The following is a 26,872-nucleotide window of genomic DNA, read 5'->3' as shown; positions in this document are numbered from 1 at the left end:
TTTGGAGTGGCTTTTATGTCTAGGTATTTCTACTACATCCATTTATTATTTACAATGTTATGTTTGCTGTTCAATAATGGGATTTATTGCTTTGATATTTTTTTTAAAAAGACTTGCAAGAAGGGTGTTTTGAAAAAAAATCTCAACATGCCTCATTAGCATGTTGTGTGTTTTTAAAAAAAAATAATGTCCCAGCATAACAGAAATAAAAATGTTTGGCATATTCTTTGTAGAATTGCGCATTAAAAGATGTGCGATACAGTATTGCCTTAGATATTCAGACACCGCAAAGGTTTCTCCCCAATGAATAATCACATATTATAAAATATAAAATCAGCAATAATTTGGTTTGCACAACATGTCAACACATGAGAAATTAGTCCATAGTTTATTGACCTAATTGCCTGAGTTATACAGTACATTGAAACTTAATGATGTTTTATTTGGCTCAATTTTCTGGATTAGCGTAACACAAAACCATCAACTAACCATTCAGGCTGGAATTTGTACAGCATATCAGGATAAACTATAGTTGGCTATTTCCATATCACATTCATTTTCATATCCATTTTATTTTCATTTCATGCCTTTAGGAATATGTGGTACTAACCTACTGTTTGCATACATTTCTCATCTTATTTTCTTGTCCTCAATGTTTAAGAATTTTTCATACATGTCGTCAAATGCTTCGAGATAATTCAGACAAAACTATGAGTGCTAATATAATTGTGAGGTTACAGTAATTGGAATTTTGCAAGTCTGAAAGGACATCTCTCCTTGTTGCTTTTATTTTCCACAGAACTAGGGAAGGTCCTTCTGAGATACATACCATGCTCCCATTTTTATTCATGGGCTGAAATGTCTCTTATTTGACTGTTGCCCTGGCTGAAGCTCTTCATCCTCTTGCTTCTCAAGAACATTCCCACAAACCATTACAAGAGAATCTTCCTATAAGCCAATCAATGCACACTGACTACTAAGGTCATCCATAGCAGTGTTTCCAAACACTGGCATGCGTCTCACATAGAGCACATAGGTAACCTGTATGGAAGATAAGTTATCTTCCCAAATTAGGCAAGAGAGAAAGGAAAACACTGTAGAAAAGGAAGAACAAACTCTCTAAATAAAGCAAAAAGGATTTGCAGATTTCTAAAGTCCAGAAATTGAATAGCTTCTTAAAAGCTCTGAATTTAGTGATCAAAATATAACATTCTGCACATTCTCTTTTTAAAAAAATTGGCTTGGAGTGGCTTTTTACAGTGGCAGACATATGTTTAGTCATGTGCTCACTTATTATTTTAGTATTAAAGAAGAAAAATATATTTGTCAGTACTAATATTGTAATTTTTACACCCTAAAACCTATTGGGTTTGATCAATGTAATAACATGTTTGTAATAGTCTTATCAGAAAATGCTAGCTTTTGGTTTCTATCTTGGGTCTGTTAAAGTGTGACCAGTAAGATTTAAAAGATTTATTTATTTAATATATGTAGCCACCCATCTTTCAAAATGTGACTGGGCAGCATACAATTATAACCATAAATCAGGCAAACATAAAAAATGAAGAATGCCAAGGTTTAAGGGCTTTCCAAAGACAAATGGATGGGGCCAAATTCACTGGAAAGATAATAATTAATGCTAATACCAAAATAATGATAATATTACTGCAACTAGCTTTAAAACTGACAATGAAGATATTGAAGTGGTGGTTAGCTTATATCCTTTTGGATCAACAACCAACAATAAAGAAGCCAGCAATCCATCCACAGACTACCACTTGAGTAGCAGCAAAAGTCCTGGAATGGATTTTCAGATGCTTGGATAGATCTATATATTTGTACAATGGGTAGCTATATAAATCTGATAAACTTTTATAGGGAAGCTGTTCTTTTTACTAGTATCTTAAGATGACAACTGTACTTTTTTGTAAGTTCTTGTGCATTTTTATAGTGTTGTGTATTTTTGCATTTTGTTCCTTTTTTCACTATCCAAAATGTTAAAGTGAAAGCACCTAGTGATCAGAGTGCTCTGATACATTTCTATTTTTATCTTACATTATCAGATTAATTCCCCCTTTTAATTACTAGGTTCTGTGCATAACCATATTGACTAATATTCAAACAACTGACCAAGAACTAAAAATTGTTTGTGCATGACCAGCAAGAGAAAATAGTATGGGAGAGAGAAAGAAATTACAAGGAACGAATTCTGGCCCATATATGCTGCTTCAAACATCTTAGCAATAAAAAATAGATGATCTAATAGAATTTTTTTAAAAAGGCATCTGAAAACTAAAATGTAAGTGATGACACCAACATTACTTACAGTCTTGGCAAAGTCAAAACCAGGAATCAAATGCACAAATGATGGAATCCAAGAAGAGGGACAAGAGAAACAGTGAACTTTAATCCAGACTTTCAAGCACAGCCAAATAAAGATAATAGAGCTGAGATTTTGAAAAGTTGTTCATAATGTTTTCTCTCAGGGATTGAGGACACTAAGCCATGCTGAGCTTCCATTGATATGCAGGGCTGAGGCACATTGCTCATTAGAGTCTACTCTCCTGCTGGCTGGTTTACTTGCAGAGCTGACGCCCTCTGCTGCATCTTCAAAGCAAGATTGTACCTAGTTGTCCTCTTTCCTTCTACCTTTTACCAGCATTAGAACCATCTCCAGAGAGTTAGGAGTCAAAAATAACTTGCCCAACCGTGTAATATGTAGTACTCCCAAGTCTGATTCTAAATATCATCTCCCAATTTATTACATAGTAATTTTCCAGTACCAATTACTTTCTTCAATGCTAAAACATGCCAATCTTAAACCATACGAAACCAATATGGCAAGCAATGCTAAATAGATTTCATTTTGTCACAATATGTACTGTGAGAACAAGTTATCGTATTAAAATAGATGGGCTGTTGTACCATAACTCCTTTGTCTGCTCTGTAGATTTTCTATTAAAGACCATTTTAAACTGATTTCCTAATCTGAAGTATTTTAATATTTTATTGACAGAATAAGAGTTTTGAAAAAAATATTAATTATGGTATAAAAGTAAATATATTAATTTTCAGATATAGTTACAATAGGCATAATTTCTAGAATTTTTCCATTTCATTAAAAGGAGGAATCAGTTTTATAAATACTAAATAAATACATACATACATACTATAAAAATAATTTTAAAATAATCTGTTCCACCATTTGTTTAATTGCTCATGAGCGTATTGAACTAGTATAAAATGTAAAATAAAATATAACATAGATATAAATCTATGTGGTTGCTAGGAGTAAAAAATGACTTGATGGCATACAATTCTTAACTAGGAATTTGAACCTTAGAATTCATATAAGAGCATTTACCTTTATTCTTGGAAGTGCTTTGAGCTAGGACTTAAGGAATATGTTGTATGATTTAATAATTTTCACTTCAGTAATATTTTGTTTACCTAGAAAATAAATAGATTTGCAAATCTTAATTTTCTAGACCCCCTTTTGAAAACTGTGATTGAGTTAGCTATATTCCAGTGTACATAATCTAGAAATAATTTATCAAGCAAAGATTGTAAAAAAAAATACTTTGCTGGAAAGATGCTACTACGGATTTAAAAAGCCTCCAGTGAAAACATTTGTTCACTTTCCATCTTTGATTGTTTATTGATGTAATGGCATGGTTTGGAGTGAAAATGGAATATTCCAGACTTTTTTAAAGATGTATTTTGTTCCTGGATAAATTCACATACTGCAATTGCTCCTTTTATATAAAGATGTTAGTATTTAAGATTATGTTTGTACATGCATGCAAATTTTTCCTGAACTTGTGGTAGTCAAATATTTCTACAGTATTAATTAATCTTTAATCACACTACATTAATTAAATATATGTGTACAAATGACCTACTATACTGCCATCATACCCACAGTGATGCATTGTACTGTAATATATTTCTTTGACATCCGGCTAATAATATATCTGTCTTCCTCTCTAACAGATTAGATGGTTTATCCCAGTAGTTTGATTCATTAACACTTTGTTCCTATTTCAAGCTTTCCAAAGGGCTTGCTCTGCTTCCACCCTCTCCTCCCCCATTCTCTGTTTGTGTGTGTGTGTGTGAGAGAGAGAGAGAGAGAGAAAGAGGGAGGGAGGGAGGGAGATGCAATAGTACAGCCCATGGTAGAGGTGGAAGGGAGAGGATTGTTCTTCACCTGCTTATAAGGTTCACCATCACCCGGAAGTTCTTTCTTATAAGGAGGTGGGGGTCTTTTCTCCCTTGAATGCAGTGAGCATCCTCCAGCTCCTCTTTGCCGCGTCCATGGGGTTTATTTGAGAGGAATCCACAGAGATGGAGAGATGCATTCCCCTTGGCATTGACCCAAACCTTAAACATTTTGGTAAGAAGAAATAAGTATAAAGATTTTTTCTCTCTTAAAAAGCGGGTGGGTAGTAATGAGGGAGAGCGGAAGAAGAAGGAGAGGAGGGGTGCTTGGGCGGCTTTTGTGCATGTGATTACAGAATGTCTGGATGGATTGCCATGCTGAACGCTGCTTAGAATGCTGGTTGTTAAAGCAGAAAATGGATTCACCTTGGGATTTATATTATAATCTTAAATACCAGTAATTTATGGATATAGTCCTTCAGAGGTATGTGTAGATTTTGATTTAACAAGGATTTTTTGGAGTGGGGGGGAGTTGGTTAGTTGGGGAGTTGGAACAAAAAGCTCTAGAATTTCAATTATGAATGGTGTTTGCTGTTGGGAAGACAGGTGTGTGTGTAAGTCAGGGTGGATGGAATTTCTTTGTAGAGTGAATCGTGTTCAGAGATGATGAGGTAGGAAGACAGAACGAGCTAGTGTTGTATTTACCATACATGAAGGAAATGTGTATAAAGCTGTGTAGAGATTTGTGTGGGCTAAACAGAAAAGAAGGAAACTTTCCTTTTAAAAAATTATTTGTACTTTTGCTACATATTTACCTTTCCTTTATACCTTTGTATATGATTTATAATATTGATTGCACACATCCTGCCCTGACGTGGTTTTAATCCTATGCTGCAGGTTTTTTTAATTGTTGTTAAATACCTCGTGACTGTATTTCTTTAACCCCTAGAAATTTTGCAGACTAGATTCATCAGTGGGATTCTTTTCCCACGGAGCAGAGCGTTGTATGTTTAAATGATCTTTATTTTTAGAATAACTGTGCCTAAGTTACTAGGAAATAAGCTGTACTGAAGCCAGTGAGTTTTGTGATTAAGAAAATTTAAGAGTATGTTTAGTATATTTAATTTTTATTTTTATTTTTAGCAAATAAAGGATGGTCTCTTTTGCCTGGGGAAACTCTCTCTGGCTGATCTCTAAAATGAAGTATTGAGTTAATTTGACATTTAATTTTTTTATTTAGAACTATTCCATGTAATTCTTTATCAAATTATAATTTTAATTGCACCCCTGGTAGATTGATAAATCCTTTGGGCTGTAGATAAATTCAGTGGGTAATTTAATGTCAAATGATTCAATCAGACAGATCCACATTTCTTAGTTTTGAGGTATGCCTTGAGATTGTACAAAGAGAATTTAAAGAATTGAGGGATATATGCTACATATATCGCGTTCCAAAATGTTTCTTTCGCTGCTGCTGAAATTATTTGTGAACTCAGCTATAGATGTTGGTATCTGGGTCGGGTCACTATGGTAGATAAATCTGGCTACTTGTATTTTTGCTTTAGAAAGGTACAATGCATAAATCAGTAATTCATAAAACTCTGGTACCTTTAGCAGTATAGAAGAATGTCTAGCAGAGTTTGAAATCACCAGTAGGGGTGGCTATGGTGTCCCTTAGAAAAGAAAGGAAAACAATTGTTTCTTCATAGCAGAATTTAACATGATGGGTAAAATGTGATGCAGTGTCACAGATGATGCTAGTATCATTCTATAGAGTTCTAGTTATATTGTATGTTTCAAAATAATGATTTTACGCCAGCCATTCAAAGGAAATTTATCCCCTCTGCCCTGAATAGCTTCTCTGTTACTTTGTAAATAGCAAGGCATATATAATGCAGTACTGTATCGAATAGGAACTAAACAGAATCATTCCAATTATTTTAGGCTGTTGTTGACATATATGGGTTAAATAAAACTCATCAGAGGTCCATGTATCTTTTTAAAGTCAGCTGTTCTATGTGTGCCTCCATTAGCAGTAGACCAGAAAAATTTGACTTGTAGCTGAACCCAAATGCTGCTTTTGGCCAAAGGCCAGGATTTCTTAAGGAGACAGGATCTTTTACTGAATAACATTAAACACCAGAGCTGGGCATGTTTTGGAACTATTAATCCCCATCTCTATTATTTAGTTCTAAGTATCAGTAGCTAATGAGAATATCCACAAAAATTTATCTTTAGTTTTGTAATTAATAAAGATCTTTACCATATGTTTTATCATCTATATTTGGTTGCAGCTTTAATTATTTCTAAACAAGTGCAATGTATTGTTGCTTGAATCCAGTACAGTATTTACAGATTTAAATTTATAGCTCAATTAAATAATAATCTGCCTAGCATGCTGTGTGAATGCAGCTTGTATAGTTAGTTGATGCTTATATGAAACCAGAACATTTAGTAAATGGATTATTTAACCATAGGTAAACATTCCATGTGGAAACATACTATATCTTTCAAAGTGAGAATTGCATACATCTCAGCAAATGTGAACAATTACGGTTATATCAAGGACTATAGAAAGGAATTAAAATTCATTCCTAATGTTTATTTTCAGATAATCAAAATACTTTTAAAAATTTTCTGTAGATGCTTGTCTACATTTAGTGTCTTGCATCTACTCTTTTATTTTGATATAAGTGACTTTGGGCCTTAATAAGTATCAGTAGATATTTATTTAATATCATTATTAAATAAAGAAAATGGTGGCTTTTAGGTTGTATGAATTCTCTACCATTTAAATATGGTTAAATATGTAATAAAATTATAATGGCCAACAACAGTCTACCTTATAATCCTACTCCACTCATTTTGCTGAAAAACATTTATCCAATTTTAAGGTAAGAAAAGGGAGCATAGTATTCTGCTAAGTGGTAGTTATAAATAGAAGCTGTTTTATCCTCTAGGACAGGGGTGTCAAACTTGTGTTATCACAGCATCATCATGTGACATATCGGGACTTTTTTCTCCTTGGCTAAACTGAGCATTGCTAGCATGTGGTACAGCCCTCCTCTAGGAGTATTACATACTTTATTAGTTTGTAAATAGTGATGAGGCATGAGATATTATTTTGATACATCTGAAGTGTAATTTTGCAAGGGATTTTATATTATGGCAGATGGTAAATGTCATAATTTCTGCTTGAACTATTGCACTGTCCAAGAATGAACTCTTGGAAACATTGGACTTTCTTTTTTTATACAGAAAGCATACTGAGTAAAATATTTGCTATTTTACAAAATAAAGTTTTCTCGGAAGTAAATTAAAAAATTAACAATTTCCATATTTTTATCCCACCCTAAAATAATATTTGGCATTTATATTTATTATTTATTTATTTATTTATTAGATTTGTATGCCGCCCCTCTCCAAAGACTCGGAGCGGTTCCTGAATGCTCAGATACATGTGTATCACCATATGTAATTGGTATTACCATATGTAATAAACACAGTGAAAAAATACCAAAACTTTTACTACCACACTATGGGCGTGGCTTATGCATGACACCCTGCATTCTTTTTCAACATATTTCAGCGCAAATTGGGTGCTCTGGGGTGGAGCTCCATTTTCACTACCCCACTGCTTTCCCCCCCATCCGGGCAGTAGCCCACCCCTGAATATACAGTACATCATTCTTATATTAAAGATGACATTGAAAGAATGTGGTTTGTTAATAACTAAGTAGCAAACAAGTAGCACAGACAGAATTTGAACTAGAGATTTCTTGATTTTAAATAGGCAGCTTTAATTCACCACAGCAATTTTGAACTTTTTATTTAAAATTTAGAAGTATTATAAGATCCAGTTACTTTTTGACTAATGAGAAATAATTTTGTTAACTAAATGTGTTCATGGTTTATGATTATTCATGGAATATTATCTAAATGTTTTGAACCAGATATTTTTAGATCAGAAGGGTTTAGGTGCACTATTTGTTAATGGAGTTCTTTGTTTGCCCATAGAGCTACTGCTTCTTCCACCTAAAAATACAAATTGGGAACTAATTTCAACTTCAACAATGGAATATTGAATAATTATTGATAAAGCAGGCTGCTGTTTTCTCATCAGGGACTTCTTTAAGGTATGTTAGAAGGAATCTGTTTTAAAGTACATGTGTGAGTACTACATTGTTTCCAAAAGTTCTGGGAGCAACCAACAATTGTAGTCTTGTCAATATTAATGGAGAATATCATCCAGAATGACAGCGTATCTAGCAATAGACAATACAATATTTAAAGTAAAAGTTATGATTAGAATTTTACTAAATTACTAAAAATAACATTTTTCATATTGTATTAACTGTGCCTTTGGGGTTTAAACTGGTCTAGATCAGTGATGGCGGACCTTTTTTCCCTCAGGTACCAAATGTGCTCAAGCCCACACCCATGGTTCAATACCCCCAAATATCTCCTGTCCCGCCAACTGTGCAGGTGTGCGTGACACTCCCGTACTGCCCCGCCCCCTGTGAATGCATGCACAAACCCCCCACTTCCCCAGGCATGTGCGCAGATCTCCCCTGCGCCCCATTTTGGACCTAGCTGGTCTCCCTGAAGCCTCCAGAGGCTGGAAACTGCCAATTTTCAGACTTCTGGAAGGACCATTTTTGACCTTCCGCAGGCTCAGAGGCTTTCCTGGAGCTTGGGGATGGTGAAAATGGCCTCCCCTGTCCCCTGGAGGCTGGAAATGGCCCATTTCCTGATTTCATGTGGGTCCAGTAGGCCCATTTTTCACCTTCCCCAGGCTCCAGAGACTTTTTTGGTACCTGGGGAAAGCAAAAAGGGCCTATCCCATCCCCTGGAGGCCCTACAGAGGCCAAAAACCCCAACCCAGAGGCTCCCCGTGAACCCTGTTCTTACCTGGCATCCTAAAAAGGCCATGTGAAGACTCCTGGAAGGGGAAGAGGAAGGGGCATGGGCGGGGCCAGCTGAAAATGCGTGCGGCAGAGCTGAGCAAGGGCAAGGGCTCATTTGCCCACAGATATAGCTCCACGTGCCACTTGTGGCACGCATGCCATATGTTTGCCATTACAGGTCTATATAGTCAAGCTTCATATGTTGTTTGAATCCAGCCAGCTGCAATTTTTCAATAAACCATGATTAAATAAGCAAGATATTGTACTGTAGCTCTTCATGTCTTTCTAAAAAAATGAGTTAAGTAATAGAACCAAATAAAATAATCCTGATGTCCAGGCAATCTCAGCGAATGGCTGATAGCTGATCTGATGAATGGAGTGGAAGATTTATGCATGATTTAGGCTACAGTGATCTCATACTGTATTATCATGTAGCTGTCCTTTAAATCTCAAATGAAATTTTCTTGCATAGCAAATGTCTATCCCTTTAAGTATGTCAGTCAAATGTGTGTTAATATTTCTGTTGCATCACTCCCTCTGACATGCTATTTTGGATACAGTATTTCCTCAAGATATCAAAGATAACTTGAAGCAATACTCAGAAATACCTATGTACATTATTTAGATTATAGATCTTAATTTCATATTTAATTCTAATTATTGTGATATTAAAGAAGGAAGATTATATGAGCCTCATAAAGATAGGAGCTGTAGGTGGCAGCGGCTCAAACTCCTGCCCCGCCTCTCCCTTCCCCCGCGGGCTTCTGGCAGGAGGGGGCAGTGGGGGATGGATGGCCGGGGCTCCCAGGGACACATTTTGGCAGCAATATGGGGGTAATCCCTTTTCACCCGCCGCTTCCTTGGCTCGCCGCTTTTTAAAAAAAAAAAGTCTTAAAGTTTTGGATTTTCCTAATGGGTTTGCACTCATTATTTGCTTTTATATTGATTCCTATGGGGAAAATTGCTTCTTCTTACAAACCTTTCTACTTACGAACCTGGTCACGGAACGAATAAAGTTCATAAGTAGAGGTACCATTGTAATTTTATTTTAGATAAATATTTAATATACATATTTAATATATGAGAACCAAGTTGGTGTAGTGGTTAAAGCATGTCTAGAAATCAGAAGACCATGTGATTTAGGTAAAAATCCATAAATAAATAAATAAATAAATAATAAGAAAGTTAAAAAATAATAAGGTAAGCAAAGAATAGAAATACTTATCTTCTTCATTGAGGTTGTCCATAAAATAATTGTTCAACTGATTCAGTAATTCATTCAGGGTTGTACATAATATGACAATAAATAATTGATTTTATATAGGTTAGAGCAGTGTTTCCCAACCTTTTTTGAGCCGCGGCACATTATTCGTATTTTCAAAATCCTGGGGAACACTGAAGGGGGGGGGGGCGGGCTAAAGAAAAGTTTGGACAAAAAAACCCTCTCTCTTCCTCCCTTTCGCTCTATTTCTCCCTCTTTCTCTCTTTTCCTTCCTTCCCTTCATTCTCTCTCTCCATCCCTCTTTCTTTCTTTCTTCCTCTCTTTTTTGCTCTCTTTCTCTCTCCCTCCTTCCCTTCCTCTATGTCTTTCTCTCTCCCTTGCTCTCTCTCTCTGTCTCTCTTGCTATCTCTTTCTTGCTTTTTTCTCTCTCTCTTGCTCTCTCTCTCTCTTTCACTGTCTTGCTATATGTCTCTTTCTTTCTCTTTGCCTCTCTTGCTATCTCTCTTTCTCTCTCTGTCTCTCTTGCTATGTCTCTCTTTCTTTCTCTTTCTCTCTCTCTCTGTGCCTCTCTTGCTAAGTCTCTCCTTTTCTCTTGCTATGTCTCTCTTTCTTTTTCTCTCTCTCTGCCTCTCTTGCTATGTCTCTCTTTCTCTCTCTCTTTCTCTATCTCTCTTTCTCTGCCTCTCTTGCTGTCTCTCTTTCTTGCTCTGTCTCTCTTTCTCTGCCTCTCTTGCTATGTCTCTCTTTCTTTCTCTCTCTCTCTGCCTCTTATATGTCTCTCTTTCTCTCTCTCTCTCAGCTGACTGCAAGCGGGAGCCCTGACGGCGGCAGCTGGACGTGGTGCTGGACACCGTATATGCCAAGCACGCAGCGCCAGCATGTACGACGTCCAGCAGCACGTCCAACCGCCACCGTCAGGGCTCCCACTTGCAGTCAGCTGAGAGAGAGAGAGAGAGCGATCCCTCTCGCCGCCGCCATCTCCCCCGACTGCCTGCGGCCGCTGCGGCCACCCACCCCCCCGCTCCCATCGGACACTTGCCGTCGAGAGAGAGAGAGAGAGAGCGATCCCTCTCGCCTCCGCCATCTCCCCCGACTGCCTGCGGCCGCTGCGGCCACCCCCCCCCGCTCCCATCGGACACTTGCCGTCGAGAGAGAGAGCGATCCCTCTCGCTGCCGCCATCTCCCCCGACTGCCTGCGGCCGCTGCCCCCCCCCGCTCCCATCGGACACTTGCCGTTGAGAGAGAGAGAGAGAGAGCGATCCCTCTCGCTGCCGCCATCTCCCCCGACTGCCTGCGGCCGCTGCGCCCCCCCCCCGCTCCCATCGGACACTTGCCGTCGAGAGAGAGAGAGAGAGAGCGATCCCTCTCGCTGCCGCCATCTCCCCCGACTGCCTGCGGCCGCTGCGCCCCCCCCCGCTCCCATCGGACACTTGCCGTCGAGAGAGAGAGAGAGAGAGCGATCCCTCTCGCCGCCGCCATCTCCCCCGACTGCCTGCGGCCGCTGCGGCCCCCCCCCCCCGCTCCCATCGGACACTTGCCGTTGACGCCAGAGGAGCTCCAGCTGGGCGGGGCGCTGCCGGTACTTCCGTCCTGGGGCTCCCGCTCGCAGCTGTCCCCCGCCTCCTGCTCGATGCCGCGGTTTTCGGCGCTCTCCTGCTGGGCCCCAAAGAAAGAAGGCGGGAAAAAGGTGCGAAGAACGGAGCTCTCCTTCTTCCTGCCTTCCTTCTTTGGGGCCCAGCAGGAGAGCGCCGAAAACCGCGGCATCGAGCAGGAGGCGGGGGACAGCTGCGAGCGGGAGCCCCAGGACGGAAGTACCGGCAGCGCCCCGCCCAGCTGAAGCTTGGCGGCACACCTGGCCATGTCTCGCGGCACACCAGTGTGCCGCGGCACACCGGTTGGGAAACGCTGGGTTAGAGTGTTTTCTGTATCAACTTGCTGGTCTGACTTTTAAAACTTATTTTTAATTTATTTAATTTCTGTAGCCACCCAGCAATTTCAACAAGTGACTCTGGACATGCTAATACATACAATTAAAAAATTAAAATCATTAAAACAGTACAAAATAAATATATGGAACCAAATAAAGCTATTATTACTATGTATGTTAATACAGCCAGGAAATGAGCCTCTTTTTGAAGTACTGTATTAATCATGGGAAGAGGAACAGAATGCCTCTGGGAAGTAAATTACAATACTCCTATGCTTAACATGAGGGCCTGGAAAATCCTACAAATAAGCAGAAATTATGGTACTGAAATTTAGGAGGAAAATACTGTAGCTGATTTCTGTATAATCATGTGATTTTTTAACTCTTTTTTCAGAAATTTCTTTGGGGAAATGTATAACTGAAATGAGACTACAGTATTTGCCACCAAATTTTGGCAGTGTAGTTCAGAATATTGTGGAGGCCACATGTTTTGTGGAATATTGGTTGGCCAGTTTTGGTTTAACATTTGAAATTATATTTTCACACAATAGATCTACCAAAACAGTATTGAGTATTGTTTATTTAATCCAAATGTTTGCTTCAGAAATCATAAATTAAACACATGGGTTGGATTTGCAGAAGCTAAGTGTGTTAGTTCGTGACATATTGTATTAATAACAAAACACAGTTATTGTCTATTATTGATAAACATTTAAATTGCAGTCCATTACAGTATAATTTTTGAACTTTTCAAGCCTAAATATACTAGTACCTCCCAGCGGTAGATTGCTCCTGGTTCTTAGAACTGGTATGCGCCGGTGACGGGAAGCTCCCCCACCCACCTGGAATACTTCTGCTCATGTGCAGGAGTTTTGTGACCGTGTGCGTGAACCGATATTAAAGGATTTTAGAACCCACTACTGGTACTTTGTTTGGTACCTAGTTTCTTTGCCTTTGTTTCTCTTCCCAGATAGTATTTTTTGCCTTTGATTTATTTCTTATAAAAGTGGTAGAGCGGTTTCCTTAGCTTTGTTTATCTGTTACATTATTTCAGTTTGGATAGTTTCCTAAAATAGTGCATTGTGCATTGTTAAATAACTAGAATCTCTAGGATTGGATTTAATAAATACAATAACCCAAAATATGTATATGAATAACTTCTAACATTTTAAAGCTTTAGCGATAATTTTATTGTGCAATATAGTATGCAAATAATTTTTTTTAAAAAAAATATTGCTTATGTATACAAGTGGGAAGTACTTTGATTTTAAAAGTCAGTACTGTATGTCATAGGCTTATTTGGCTTTTGGCCTCAAAGATGAATTGTCGCTAGTTTGTTGCATGTTTGTTCCAGTTAGCATATGCTCTGGATTCCATTTTATGTAGCCTTAGCAAAAGAGCTGCACCTGTGAATTTACATTTTCCCTTTTGGAGCAGTTGGGAGGGGGGACGAATTGCTGGACCAGACTATTAATAATATTTCGTTACAAAGTGGGCGAGTTGTTAAAATTAATTTTATTAGCATGCTTCATTTGCTAATTTATTTTGATTTTACAGTGTAAAGGTGGAAGAACTAGGTAACACAAGCATTGATAGAATTTAATGGAGTTCTTTAATATCATTTTCTTTCATTTTATATCTTAAAAATAGAGAATCATATTCACAGGGAATAAGAATGCATGATTTTAGAACATTTCAAGCTTTAGAACAGTTTAACTATAGCTATGTTGTTATTATATGGATTAATATATTTATATTTATTTTGTTTTATTACTTATGCCTTTGAATGCCTGGCAACTGCCTGGATTGGCTCCTGTAGATTTTTTTGGCAAGGTTTGCCACTTTTGATGAATGATTTCTAAATTTGCTGATTGAAAAATGGTCTGAATACGGAATAGTAGAAATCTTTATAATATAATCTTAAAGAGGGAGGATGAATAATTAGTTTGTAATCACTACTAAAAAGGTCGGAAGTCACTTCTCTAATTATCTTTTCTACTTTTTCCTATTTTTTTCCTTTTTAATTCTTTTTAACTTTATTTTCATGTTTATCTTTTATTTACGTACGAATCTTCAAGAAAATTATATCTTAAAAAAGGAAATGATTTGCCATTGCCTCTTTTCTGGGGCTAAAAGAGAGTGATTGGCCCAAGATCATCAACCCACACTTGTTCCTAAGGCAGGACTAGAACTCAGATGGCAGGTCTATAGTCTGATACTTTAACCATTACTTCCAACTGGCTCTCTTAATATATTCTAAACTAGAATAATTCAGGTGCCTCAGATGGGCTTACAGAATGTGTGCAAAATTCAAGACTCTTGACTCCCAAGGAATAAAATTTTGAAAAGTTCTGACTGCTTCAGTGCTACTGGCTTCTGTTTGCTACTGCGTTGCTGCTACTGTCATGTCATCTTCATTTTCAGTGTTTTGAGACAGATTCTTAGCCAGCCGCACAACCCCTTCCCTCCTCCCTCATCCAGCGGCAACCACTTACCTTCCTGCTGGGGAGGGAAGGGAGATATTTATTTGTATCCTGCCTTTACTGTTTTTAGAAATAACTAAGGTAGTGAATATATCCAACAGACCGTCCTCCTTCCATTTTCCCCACGACAGTCCTGTGAGATGGATTGGACTGAGAGTGTGTGACTGGCCCAGTCACATAGTTGGTTTCATGCCTAAAGCGGGACTAGAACTTACAATCTCCCACTTTCTGGCCTGGTGCCTTAATCACTAGATCAAACTGGCTCTCCGATATTCAGTGTTCCCTGCCAGATTCTCACAAGGAAACTCAATGGGAAAGCAGCAGAAAGTTAGAAGTTGCTCTTGCTTTTTTGCCTGCCTTTCTTTGGTCATTCTGTTTCTGTGTTTTAAGTAGGGAAATGTCCCCATAATTTTGTTCTGCATTTAATGATCCCCATCCTATTATCCAATTCATATTAAAGGATATTTCTACCAAGTCTCCCTTCTATTTGTAATCTCTCCATTGTGTCCTACATATTTTTCTAAAAGGCCTTGACGACATGGCTGTTCCAATTAGATTGGGGCCACAATAGAGGTGAAGTAGGTTGGAGGTGGGTATTGGAGTACAGACAGGGATGGGTTCCAACTTACCTCGCTGCAAGTGCACTCCCTCCCACACCACCTGAGTGCCCCTCATGGGCGTGCATGTACAGTAATGTTTTTCTATTTGTGAATAAAAACTTTATTTTTTTTAAAAAAGAAAAATAACAAACAAACAAAGCCGGAAAAAAGATGGCGATCACATGCACAGTGCCGGAATTCTGCTTCTGCGCATGCTCAGAAGGATTTTATTTTCATTTTTAAAAAAAAAGATGGTGGTGTCCACAGACCAGCACTGACCGATCTGGTTCAGTGACGTCATTGTGATGTCACCAGCGGGTATTATTGAACTGGGAGGAACCCACCCCTGAATAGAGAACACCTCACCTGCTTCTTGTACACATTTTGTTCCCCTCTCTCTCCATCCTGGTTAGTTTTATTTTACTTGAATTTTATTGTTTCAATGTTTCATAGTGCATTTTAATCAAATGTTTATAAGCCACTTAGAGTCATCTCCTGTGAGATGAATGGCATATTATCACAAGACTCCTTGTTGGAGTGTAAAAGACAGAGGATGGAGATGGTAAAGACTAATTCTATCTAATTAATTATACCCTTTCATGTACTGTATAGGAATGGCACCAAAATGGCATTGGCACTTTCTACAGTACAGAGCCAATTCAGAAATTAATGGATTCAATTAGTCAATTGCCTCTAAAGGAAATGCTGAAAGATAGTTGTGTAGCATTTTCTTTGTAGCTGTAGGGCAGTTCCCGGTCTCATTTTGCTTCTTTGTTCATGAGATGTTTCTTTGCTTCCCAGACTATAGATATTATGATGCTTTATTGCTGTTCCCCCATTATATTCAGGCTACTTAGCAGAGGGACTTTGCTGCATTCCAACAGAGTAGCAGCTGGGCTTGGGATGAAGGCTATTTGTTTCTTGCTATAAAACTAAAATGTAGCAAGGGAGGAACAAGGAGGAGGATGGAGTGTTTTGCTATTTTTAGTGTTTCCCCATTGGCTAGTTAGAGGAGTACTGGTTCAAGAATAGGTGGAAACGTTTGCTGAGTGTACCACAAAATGGTGAAAATTCTGCTAATGTTGAGATGGTGAAGCTGAGAATTGTGTGGAGAGGAATCTTCTGTTTCTTTCACAGAAAAAAGGCTGATTGCTTGCCATGAAAATAATACCCTCTCAGTGAATGATATTCTGTTGCTTCATTTCCAAAGAATGTGTCATAAATATTCTCTTTATGGAACAAATTTTAAATGTAGTGATATAGGATATCTTAATTTTTTCCCCAATATCAAGAACAGTATTTACCCGCTTTTATTCTCCTTTACAGCATATATTACACTAGTTTTTTCCCCTTTAATTCACTCAGATTCTGCATACCCCTACTGTATCTTATGAAGTTGTAGAATTCTAAAATGCATTCACAAAGAATGTCTAGTTTAACTGAAGAACTACAGTATGTTGGTTTTCTCATGGATGTTCTTTTTCTTGCTCTTTTTAAAATTGGTGTCTCAGTTCCTGTTAAAATATATTAAAAGCTTGACAAAGTAACATGAATTTGGATTGTTTTATGAAACCATTACAAATGTTAATTGATTTAACTGAAATGCGTAGTACAGTAAAAATTTTGGCTTATGCATTGATGCTGAGTAGTTAAGTCTTTGCTGCAACACATTGCTTTCAGCATTTGTAAATAAACTTGACATGTGAGTATAAATATCTAGAGGGATTTGAATAGATTCCATTAACTCCATTTGCTTGAAGATGTGTTACAGAGGCTGGCTGATTAAATGAACTCCCATTGAGGCATGGATTTTTCTTTTTTTATATTTGAAAGCTTGCTTTTAAAAAACACCTCAGCCTCAAACCAATCTCAAGCACTTTGGACAGTGCTCTATCATAATACAGCATACTAGCAGGAAATACCAGTTTACCTGGATTTAATTATTAAGCATCTACAATACCCATTCAGAACATAAGAATAAAAATGCCTCTTTCATTTAATTTATAAGGAGCAATTGTGATCAGAGCAAAACACAAAAGGAGTAGTTTCTGAAAAAAAAGTTACTAAGTAATTTCTGTTTTTTCAAGCAATATACTGTAGGTAGAAGCATTACTGTATAAGCAGAGTTTTTAGTCATTAGACTATATTATATGTTGATCTCTTATTGTTATGTGACTTTCAAGAATCAGTGCTACATTTGTGTTCATTTTCTTTTTTTTCTGTAATAGGAAGCTTTATATATGGAGAAATAATTCAAATTACAAGGTTCCAAGCTTGGCAGGGTTCTTGAAAACCCAAAAAAGGGAATTTTGTTAAGCATACAGTGTGCAGTGTAACACAGATAATGTAGGAGACAATGAAGTATATAAGTTCCTAAGCATGCATGAACTCTGAGAACTAATTCATCGGATAAATTATCAAACAATTACTGAATTTAAGAAGTTGGAAAGAGGAAATATTTAGGTCAACAAACTCCACTCATATGTCAAACTGCCAAGGGATCTGTTTACAGTAACATCATGTGATGTTAAACTCTTGAAGCCAACAACCTAAAGTGATCTATATAGTACATTGTTCAGCTTACACGGGCTCAGCGGTAAAAATGTCTTTAAACAAAAAACTAGTTTTTTGTTGCTGGGATAAAGAAGGTAGACTAATTAACTGAACACTGCAGTTTTGGTGCCTGCTTCATATTTCACCTTTTAAAATGAACCTTTACCCCCCCCCCCTTCCTTCTTGTTACAGGTTGCTATGGGAATCTTATGATAATCTGAGAGGAAGTAAGTCCTGATAATATTGCAGTTATTCATGATGTGCCTGGAGTGAAGAGGAAGGGAAACACTTCATATATCTAAGTGCCAAGGCTCTGCTGTGTCATGGCTACAGACTCTGGTGAATCAGCCAGCACAGAAGAATCAGAGAAACCTGATGGAGTTTCTTTGGAATGTATGAATCCTCCTGTTGATGCTACTTTGACCATGGAGGCCAGGACCAAAGAGGGGCTTAGCACACCTGCCTCTGGGGCAATTGTAGAAAGGAAAAGGTTTTTTCGAAAAAGTGTGGAGATAATGGAGGATGAAAAGGACTTGGAACTTACTCGACGGAATGAGCAAGAACAATTTATCTTGGGTGATCAGGGGATGATCCATCTTTCTGCCAGTATACTTGTGGTTGAGCAGGAAGCCAGAAATGAGCAAAACTCAAAGGTGATTATGGAAGCCACAAAGGAAAGGATGAAGAAGGAGATAGAAGAGGAGGCAGAGATGAAGGCTGTGGCTACATCCCCTGGTGGAAGATTTCTGAAATTTGACATCGAGTTGGGAAGAGGAGCTTTCAAAACTGTCTTCAAGGGTCTGGACACAGAAACCTGGGTAGAAGTTGCTTGGTGTGAACTGCAGGTGAGTGTGGATGAGCTCCATCAGTCAGTGAGCTAATAATTGTATGCTCTGATATAACCACTGAGATGTAGATGTGCTGAACTTTATGGATGCCTTGATCATATTATACAAGGTATGTCAATGCTCCTAATATAATATATACCAGGTTTTTGTATTGTAATAATTATTAGCAAAGTAGGACTTTTAAAAAAAAGTTGTTATGGTTTTACCTAATTATGGTGGAAATTTCAATAAATGCCTAGAAGGCAGAGAGAAATTGTAATTTGGCGGGTGAAGTCCTGATCTCACAACCAGTTCTGTTAGCTATTTTGTATTTTCATATTTCTTCTTTCATTCACTGGGAAAACCAAAGTGAGCAAATCTTGCTCTTCCTCAATGAGAACAAAATCCTAGCTAAATTGTACAGCAACTGAAATCTCAATTATGTATACTCATGAACGTTTTGAAAAGTTTTATGTGATTTCCAAGATTGCAGTTTATTGTAGTTCGAAGTAATTTTGAACATCAAATGACTGGATTTATTTTCCATTTTAGGAACTCTCCTGAGTTGAAATTCTTTCATATAAACTTTGATAATGTTTTTCTTTTTTCATAAGTTTACAAATCAAATAATTGAATGAAATAATTGAATGTGGGTTGTTGTCGTTTTTAAAATAGACACTGCAAATAAGTTCCAAAATGATGTAAGCATAGATCTACAACATGTAGACAACATTTAGGTTCTTTAACGTGCAAATGTGGATTTCTGATTTGTTAATAGTTTGTGATATAGTGGCTGACTAGAATATGTAACCATGGCTTGTGGGTGGTCTCGTCCTGGCTTCTACCCTACGGAAAAGGTTAGAAGAAATGGCCATTACATGAAAATTAATATCTTGCTGGTGCTTTTATGTGTAACCACAATACAAAGTATTGGGAATTGGGTCAGACCAATATGAGATTGCAATTAAGAAAATTAAAATTAAAAACCAAGAAGCAATTTAAATTTGGAAGTTGGTCCTTCTTGGTTTGGTCAGTCAAATTAAGTATTTGGAAGAACAGCTGCTTACATGTTATAGCTGTATTGGCAGTTTCTATCAAAGGGTTTAGTATCACTCAGGAAAATACACTGCTCAAAAAATAAAGGGAACACTTAAACAACACAATATGACTCCAAGTAAATCAAACTTCCGTGAAATCAAACTGTCCACTTAGGAAGCAACACTGATTGACAATCAATTTCACATGCTGTTGTGCACATTCAACTTTTTACCGAACAAAGTATTCAATGAGAATATTTAATTCATTCAGATCTAGGATGTGTTATTTGAGTGTTCCTTTTGTTTTTTTTGAGCAGTATATAAAGTAGGAAAGTGTTAAACTATACAAGAGGAAAAAACCATGAGGCCTGAGGTTTTTTTGGTCAGGATTAAGGCAGCAGAATATGGTTAAAGATAAATCTGCCCTACATAAGCATGTAACACTTAACCTGAATGAAATATCTTATGGCAGGATCCAATCTGGGTCAGGCAGGCACTGGGAGCAGAGAATTTAGTTTTAGGACTCATACTGGAGCCCATCCTCAGGGAATTGTAGGATGGCCTCCAGCACCAGTCTTAAAGCTTGGAAGACTAAACATCTGGTCCTGGTGACCTATGCAGATTGAATCTTAAAACATTATTCTGGGACAGTATACAGTATTTGCATTCATTCATCAAAGTATCTTGTATATGTTGTAGTCATAAGAGAAAGCAAGGCTAATAATGCTGAACAAGGGATGAGTTTATATGTGAAGTTTTTTTTATCAGTAGAGATTTGGGGATTTTTCTGCCTTTTGTCTTTTCCCCTCTGTCTGTGCTTCTCTTTGTGTATTCTTATTTGTTCCCAAGTTTCCATCCTATTATCTTTAAAATCCTTTTCAAGTCCTCTGTCCCTGTGGCCATCTTGGAAGTAGCCTACTAAATGTTGCATTAATGCAAATTATTATATAACTATTATCTGAAGACTGAAGAAATCTTTGCATAACGAAGAAAGACTCTTTATTTGAAGAAACACCCCCATTTCTTTAGATTTTGTATAATTTCCTGATTTTTATTTTTTCCATTACAAAAGGAAAATTGTTAAAAGGGTCATTTGAAACATTCATTTCAACTTGCCTCTCATTTTCTCTGTTTCTTATAGTATTTCTATGATTTATAGGAGAACCTGTTAGAAGGAAAGAAAATGTTCCTGGGTTTTTAAAATTTTGTCTAGAAAAAACATTGCAAGATGTAGGATGAGAAGAAGTCACAATAGTTGATGATACAAAAATAGTATTTTTCTTTACACCTTGCTACTCTTTCCATCTGTGCTGGCAAAATATTATGGAGGATAAAGAGGGAAACAATTTTTTTTGAATGGTGTAGTATTAAAAAGTGATTAGATATTGTAATGCTTGATAAGTCTGCTGTTAGCTGTAATACTTTAAAGAAACCTACAGGTTTAAAGCCAGTTGCTTGGGTTCACCAGCTTGAGAATTTCCTGGAGGCAAATGACTGGCTGCTTCTTCATTTCTGGGCAATATATATTCATGCTGGCTAGGAATATTGATAGTGTTAGTCCCAGTGCATTTGGAAGACACTACTGTTGAAAATTCTGTTGCTTAATGCAGTGTGATTCTTTTGATCTTATAAACAACAATAATTTTTTATCTTTCTCCAAAGCCGCTATCACTTTTTAATTTTTTTATTATTGTTATTGTTTTGCAATACTAATTAAATTTATGATTAAATTTATATTTCATTCTTCTCTTCAGAGTAGACAATCTTGATAGATTGCCTACTATTCCTATTAAGAATTAGTCTTGAGAAATGACACTGTAAACCTCTTAGAGAGGGCTATAAAACACCATGGGGTGGTATATAAGTCTAAATGCTATTGCTATGCTACTCCAGGTATAATAAAGAGAAGGTGAAAATATGGGATTTGGGAAGGGGAGGGTGGAGGGAATGGATCATTTAAATAAGCTAACTCATTGCTTGCGTTTTATTTCTGTTTTTGTTTTTGTCATAGAAAATTGACTTGAGCAGCTGTGATTAAAAATAAAACAGTATGTACTTGTTTTTCCCTATATACCTATCAGTGGGTAGAGGAATAACTACCGTATGCTTCATAATTGGTTTAATTTCTTCCACAGCTAATTCAGCCTAACCTTGTCAGAATTTTCCATGCAATGTTTCTAAATATCAGAGCTTATATTACAATGCCTCATCACTTAGAATGCTCAGACTTATACTCTTGTCACATTATGAGTTACAGTGCTCATTGATTAAACACCATAATCAATATCCTTAGTTGTACTAAGCCATTTAGCAAGGTTGTTTATTTGAAGGATCTTATATGTGAATTTGGGTTAGAATTTTAGTTACTGAGTTACTAAAACCAAGTTTAAGGCTCCTGACCTCCCGGGGGTCAGGAGGGAACAGGGTTTTATTCAATTCTTTTCCTAGTTTCCAAGAGTTTGAGGGTGTTGGAAGGGCATACTAGACCTCAAGAAGTTCAATTGCCATGTCACATACTGGCGTTTCAAGATGCAATCCCTACAATCCATCTTGTGCAGCATTCTAGAGGGAGACTTTTTGCCATCAGTGGACCTCAAAGAGCCCTACCTCCATGTTCCCATCCTCCCTGATCACAGGAGGTACCTGAGGTTTGCTGGGCGCCATTATCAATATAAGGCCATGCCTTTTGACCTCTCGTTGGACCTGAAGACATTCACCAAATTCCTAGCAGTGATAGCAGTGTCCATCAGAGCATTTCCCGTCAGGATGCAATGCTACTTAGATGATATTTTAATCCAGTTGTCCTCCCCACTCCAGGGGACAGTGATCTGTTGGGTGGGGTGCACCTTCAAGGAGCCTCAATGCACAATGATGATGTCAGATGCCAGCCTGTTGGGCTGGGGTGCCCACCTTTGATATAAGGTAGTCCAGGAAAGATGGTCCCCACTGGACCTATTGAACAGTATAAACTGGCTGGAGTTACGGGCTGTCCAAATGACATTGTACCATTTCTGGGAGAAGGTCAAGGACCCCCATGTACTAATTTTGATGGACAACGTGGCTGCAAAGGCCCACATAAATTGGGAGGGGAGCACTTACTCCAGACCTCTTACGATCAAAGCAGAGAAGCTGGTAAGTTGGGTGAAGAGGAACCCAACAAATTTCTGGAATGTCAAACCTGCAGGCGGACTGGTTGAGCAGAACAACAATCACCCAGTCCAAGTGGTGCCTGTGTCCGGATATCTTCGAAGACATCTGTTAGATATTTGGCTGACTACTCATGGATTTATTTGCTCACCTGTCAAATGCCCAGCTTCCCAGAACTGGGGTCAGAGCAGGTCAATGCTCTTTGCAGCCCTTGGCTTCTGGGGTGCTCACAATGTTTGCAGTTGACCATCTGGCACTTGAGAAGGGGCCTCCTGAGGAAGGACAACTTCTCCAACAAAGTGATCAAAACCATTCAGGCCTCCAGACAGCCTTTGACTACCTGGATTTATGACGCCACTTGATTGTCTTTTTCCCCGATGGTGTGCTGAGAAATGCATTGAGCCTGTGGTGTCATCAATCCTGGTGGTCCTGGATTTTTTGCAGGAGGAGTTGACAAAGGGTTATCACCTAACACCCTTCGCAGCCAGGTGAAGCCTTGTGCTGGCAGCTGATGGTTGGCAACCCCTCAGTCATCCTAGGATTCAAAGTTTCCTTAAAGGGGCGGTGAATCTTAAACCACCTTTTGTGCACTTCTATCCCACCTGGAACTTTACATTGGTTCTTCAGGCCCTCAAAGCCTCCCCCTTTGAGCCTCTGAGGACCATTAGTCTTAGGCTGCTGACTCTTAAGGTTGCTTTTCTTGTGCCTATTACCTCAGCTGGGAGGACTTCTGAATTAGCTGCCCTGTCAATGCGGGAAGACCATTGTATCTTTCATGCAGACAGGGTTGTTCTGTGGCTGGACCCCTCCTTTCTGCCCAAGGTGATTCCATAGGGCCCAGGAGATCATTCTGCCTGATTTCTGCCCGGAGTCTATCCAGCCCCAGGAGAAATTATGTCCAGGAGGACCCCCTGCAAGTACATTAAATGAACAGTGTCATTCGGAAGGTCAGAAGCCTTGTTTTTTTTTTTTCATCCCTCTTTCATGGGTAGAAAAGTGATCCCCTCATCTATTGGATATTGGCTGAAAGCATCTATTGTAACGGCATACTAACTTAAGTGCGCTCTCCTACCAGGGCGTATTAAAGCTCACTGCACTAGGAGTGCGGCCGCATTGGGAACGCACTTTTGGGCCAGCCTGGCTGGCGGGTGGGTGAATAGGAAGCCCACTTTGCACCTGCTTCTCTGCCATTGCCAATGGGCCTGGACCATGCCTTGAGTGCCACCAGCTGATGCAAATGTACCAAGATGAAGGCCCCCCAGAATGGATAGCAAAAAGGCAAGTTGTGCTTCGCTCCTGCACACTTAGGCTTTGGCATTCGCTACCTGCCCGCACCATTCCCACTTGCCACCACAGCACCATTAGGCAATCTGGCTAGGCGATGTGGGAGGCAGCTAGGCCAGGATTCAGGATTTGCTGCTTGCAGGCTCACCTGGGCTAATATGGGTGCTTATCTGAGTCTCACAGAGAGTGCTGCGTGAGCACAGAAGGCAGACAAGCTAGTTGGGCCATGTGGGAGGCAGTTAGGCCAGGATTGGGACCTTACTGCTTGCAGTCACTCACCCAGGCAGATCTAGGCAGCTCAGCTGGGCCAGGTGGAGAGCGCTATGTGGGATTCAGACGAAGGCAGGCAAGCTGGCTGGCCCTCAGAGACCATAGGTTGAGGCAAGTGAGGGAGTCAGACAGAGAGCAGCAGCAGTTATGCCAGGCGTGCGGGCAAGATGAAGAGTGACTAGCTGGGGCGGGGCCAGTCAGAATTTTAACAGCTGGTTCACCCAAACTGGCCCAAACCAGCTGAATCCCACACTGCTTTTAACCTTGGTCAAATAAATCTACTTTGTATTCTTTCTCTTTTCTTTTAACAGTCTTGCTCTTTAATCTCTTTAAATAGTGTCCCACAACTTGATTTGTTTTCATTGTCTCTTTCTGTTTTCTCTTTTGTAAATCCAAAATAAGAAAGTTATCAAAGTCACTTTTCTGGTTTGTTATTTGTATATCTCTTTTAATTACGACAGCCAGTCTCATTTTTAAATCCACTGTCCCATCTTTTTCCGTATCATTCCTGTAATCTGTCATTTTAAATCCCTATTCAAATAGCCTCAGTCTGTTTTGTCGAGTAAAACCTGCTTCTTTTATATAACCTCTTTTAATTCTGTTTTTATAATTGCAGAAAATGTTAAGAATTATTTATGAGTGCATTGTTCCCAAATATTTTTGAATTCTTCCGACATTAAAAATGTTTTTGCTCCATTCTGTATTAGTGAGCCTGTTTTCCTTTAATTATAATATTTATTCTTTTTCTAGTTTCCTCCAGTGTCCAGCCTTTATCTTATCATATTTTATCTAATCAATAGCATTTTCCCTTAGGAAGTTTTTTGGATATTTAATTTCAAATTCTACATTTGAAAAAAAATAACAATTCTAAAAACTTACAGGAAGGATCTTTGTGTAGCCTTCAAGTTAAGAATATCTGATTTAAGGATAATACTTATTGGTACGAATTGGTTGCCTATTACTTAAAATGATAGATAGGATATTCCCCTCCCCCATTTTTTTTTTGAGATAATGAATCACTGAAGCCATGTAACGTTTTCAGGAAACGTTTTAATACACAGCCACTCTTACCACTCAGAGTTGCTCTTTGGGATTGATGGGCACTCTCTAAAATAAATGTGCTTCAACTTTTTAAAATGCTATCCTAGGGTGGATTTCTAGGTCTCTGAGCATTAGATAGTTCATATGCAGTAATTAGCAGCCTAATTAAAGCTTCTGAAAGTTGTTTAAGAACCCATATGAATGACTAGTATGTGTGTTATTGAATTGTTTTTTTAGGTTTTAATTGGGATTTTTGATATTGCTCATCTTTTCCTTGACTTGTTTTTATTGCTGTTGCTATTGTTATTGTAATTTTGTACTGTTGTGAGCCACCCTGAGTCCTTTGGGATTGGACAGCATAGAAGTCAAATTAAATAGATAGATAGATAGATAGATAGATAGATAGATAGATAGATAGATAGATAGATAGAAAGAATCAAATAGGATATAACTGAAGCATGGATAACTTTTGCTAGATTTGTCCTACTCAGAAACAATTGCAGGTGGTATGTTTGATATAACTCTGCAAAAGTAGAGGAGGAGGAGCCAATAATAATAATAATAATAATAATAATAATAATAATAATAATAATAATTTATTAGATTTGTATGCTGCCCCTCTCCAAGGACTCAATGGAGGACAGACAGCACTGGCTCTAAAGAGCTCCTCCAAAAGTAAATAGGCTTTCTTTTTAACTAATTTATATTGTATTTTTAATTTATTTTTAAATTTTAACTCTATTTTTACATTTTAACATTTTAACAAAATATTGTATACTTTAACTCAGGAAATGAGTCTCTTCAAAAAGAGGCTGAAACCCAGTTCCACAGATATTTGATTGTTTCCCAACACCTAGCCTGTCTGGATTTTATCCCAGCCTGTTCACCCCATATAGCCCAATACTGAACTTGGATATCATCAATGGAATCAACTATTTTCTTGGAGTTTAGGGACAGGGACCAGTGCAACTAAATCAACATCTAAATTAAAAGCTCTGGATAAGCTTTCTCAGTACCTTTATGTAGAAATTGACCAACTTAAGGAATAAGATGTAACTCTACAGCACATGATAGGATTGTGGCCTGTGTGCCAAACAGGAGATTTAATTTTAATTTAATTCAAATGCCAAGCATATTTTGAAACCATAAAAGCTTATAAAATGGAATTTCTTCAGAGGATGGCAGACCCTTTTTTTTTTACTGGAGGTGTTTAAACAGATACTGGGAAAAAAAGATATTGGATTATCTGTCAGATAAATAGCAGTAGCAAGTTATGGAATTTGCAAGTCCTTCCATAATCCTTTATAGAGTGATGTGATAAATTTCAGTTTAGTGGCAATTTCATTACTTGCTATCCACATTTCCAAATGAGATAAACATTTTGCCTTGGCACCCCTTAATTCTATAAGTACTGTAC

At 38.0% G+C, this 26,872-nt stretch overlaps 1 protein-coding gene across 6 annotated transcripts in view; it reads left to right on the top strand.

Annotated features, from left to right (window-relative positions):
* The window catches only part of WNK3 (WNK lysine deficient protein kinase 3), a 119,133-nt gene that overhangs the window by 1,528 nt on the left and 90,733 nt on the right, over positions 1-26,872 (top strand). For 4 of the 6 annotated variants that reach the window (XM_070741287.1, XM_070741288.1, XM_070741283.1 and 1 more), the window contains exons 1-3: positions 4,217-4,393; positions 8,176-8,294; positions 18,042-18,694. In XM_070741287.1, coding sequence (XP_070597388.1) covers positions 18,173-18,694 — 522 coding nt within the window. In that variant the 5' untranslated portion in view covers positions 4,217-4,393; positions 8,176-8,294; positions 18,042-18,172. Of the gene's footprint in view, positions 1-4,216; positions 4,394-8,175; positions 8,295-18,041; positions 18,695-26,872 lie in introns of those variants that run through there. The other 2 variants (XM_070741284.1, XM_070741285.1) reach the window with 2 other exon arrangements.

Source organism: Erythrolamprus reginae, chromosome 2 (genome assembly GCF_031021105.1).
Source record: "Erythrolamprus reginae isolate rEryReg1 chromosome 2, rEryReg1.hap1, whole genome shotgun sequence".
NCBI classification, from domain to species: Eukaryota; Metazoa; Chordata; class Lepidosauria; order Squamata; family Dipsadidae; genus Erythrolamprus; species Erythrolamprus reginae.
The sequence above is the reverse complement of the archived record's forward strand: the minus strand, read 5'-3'. Positions and strand labels throughout refer to the sequence as shown.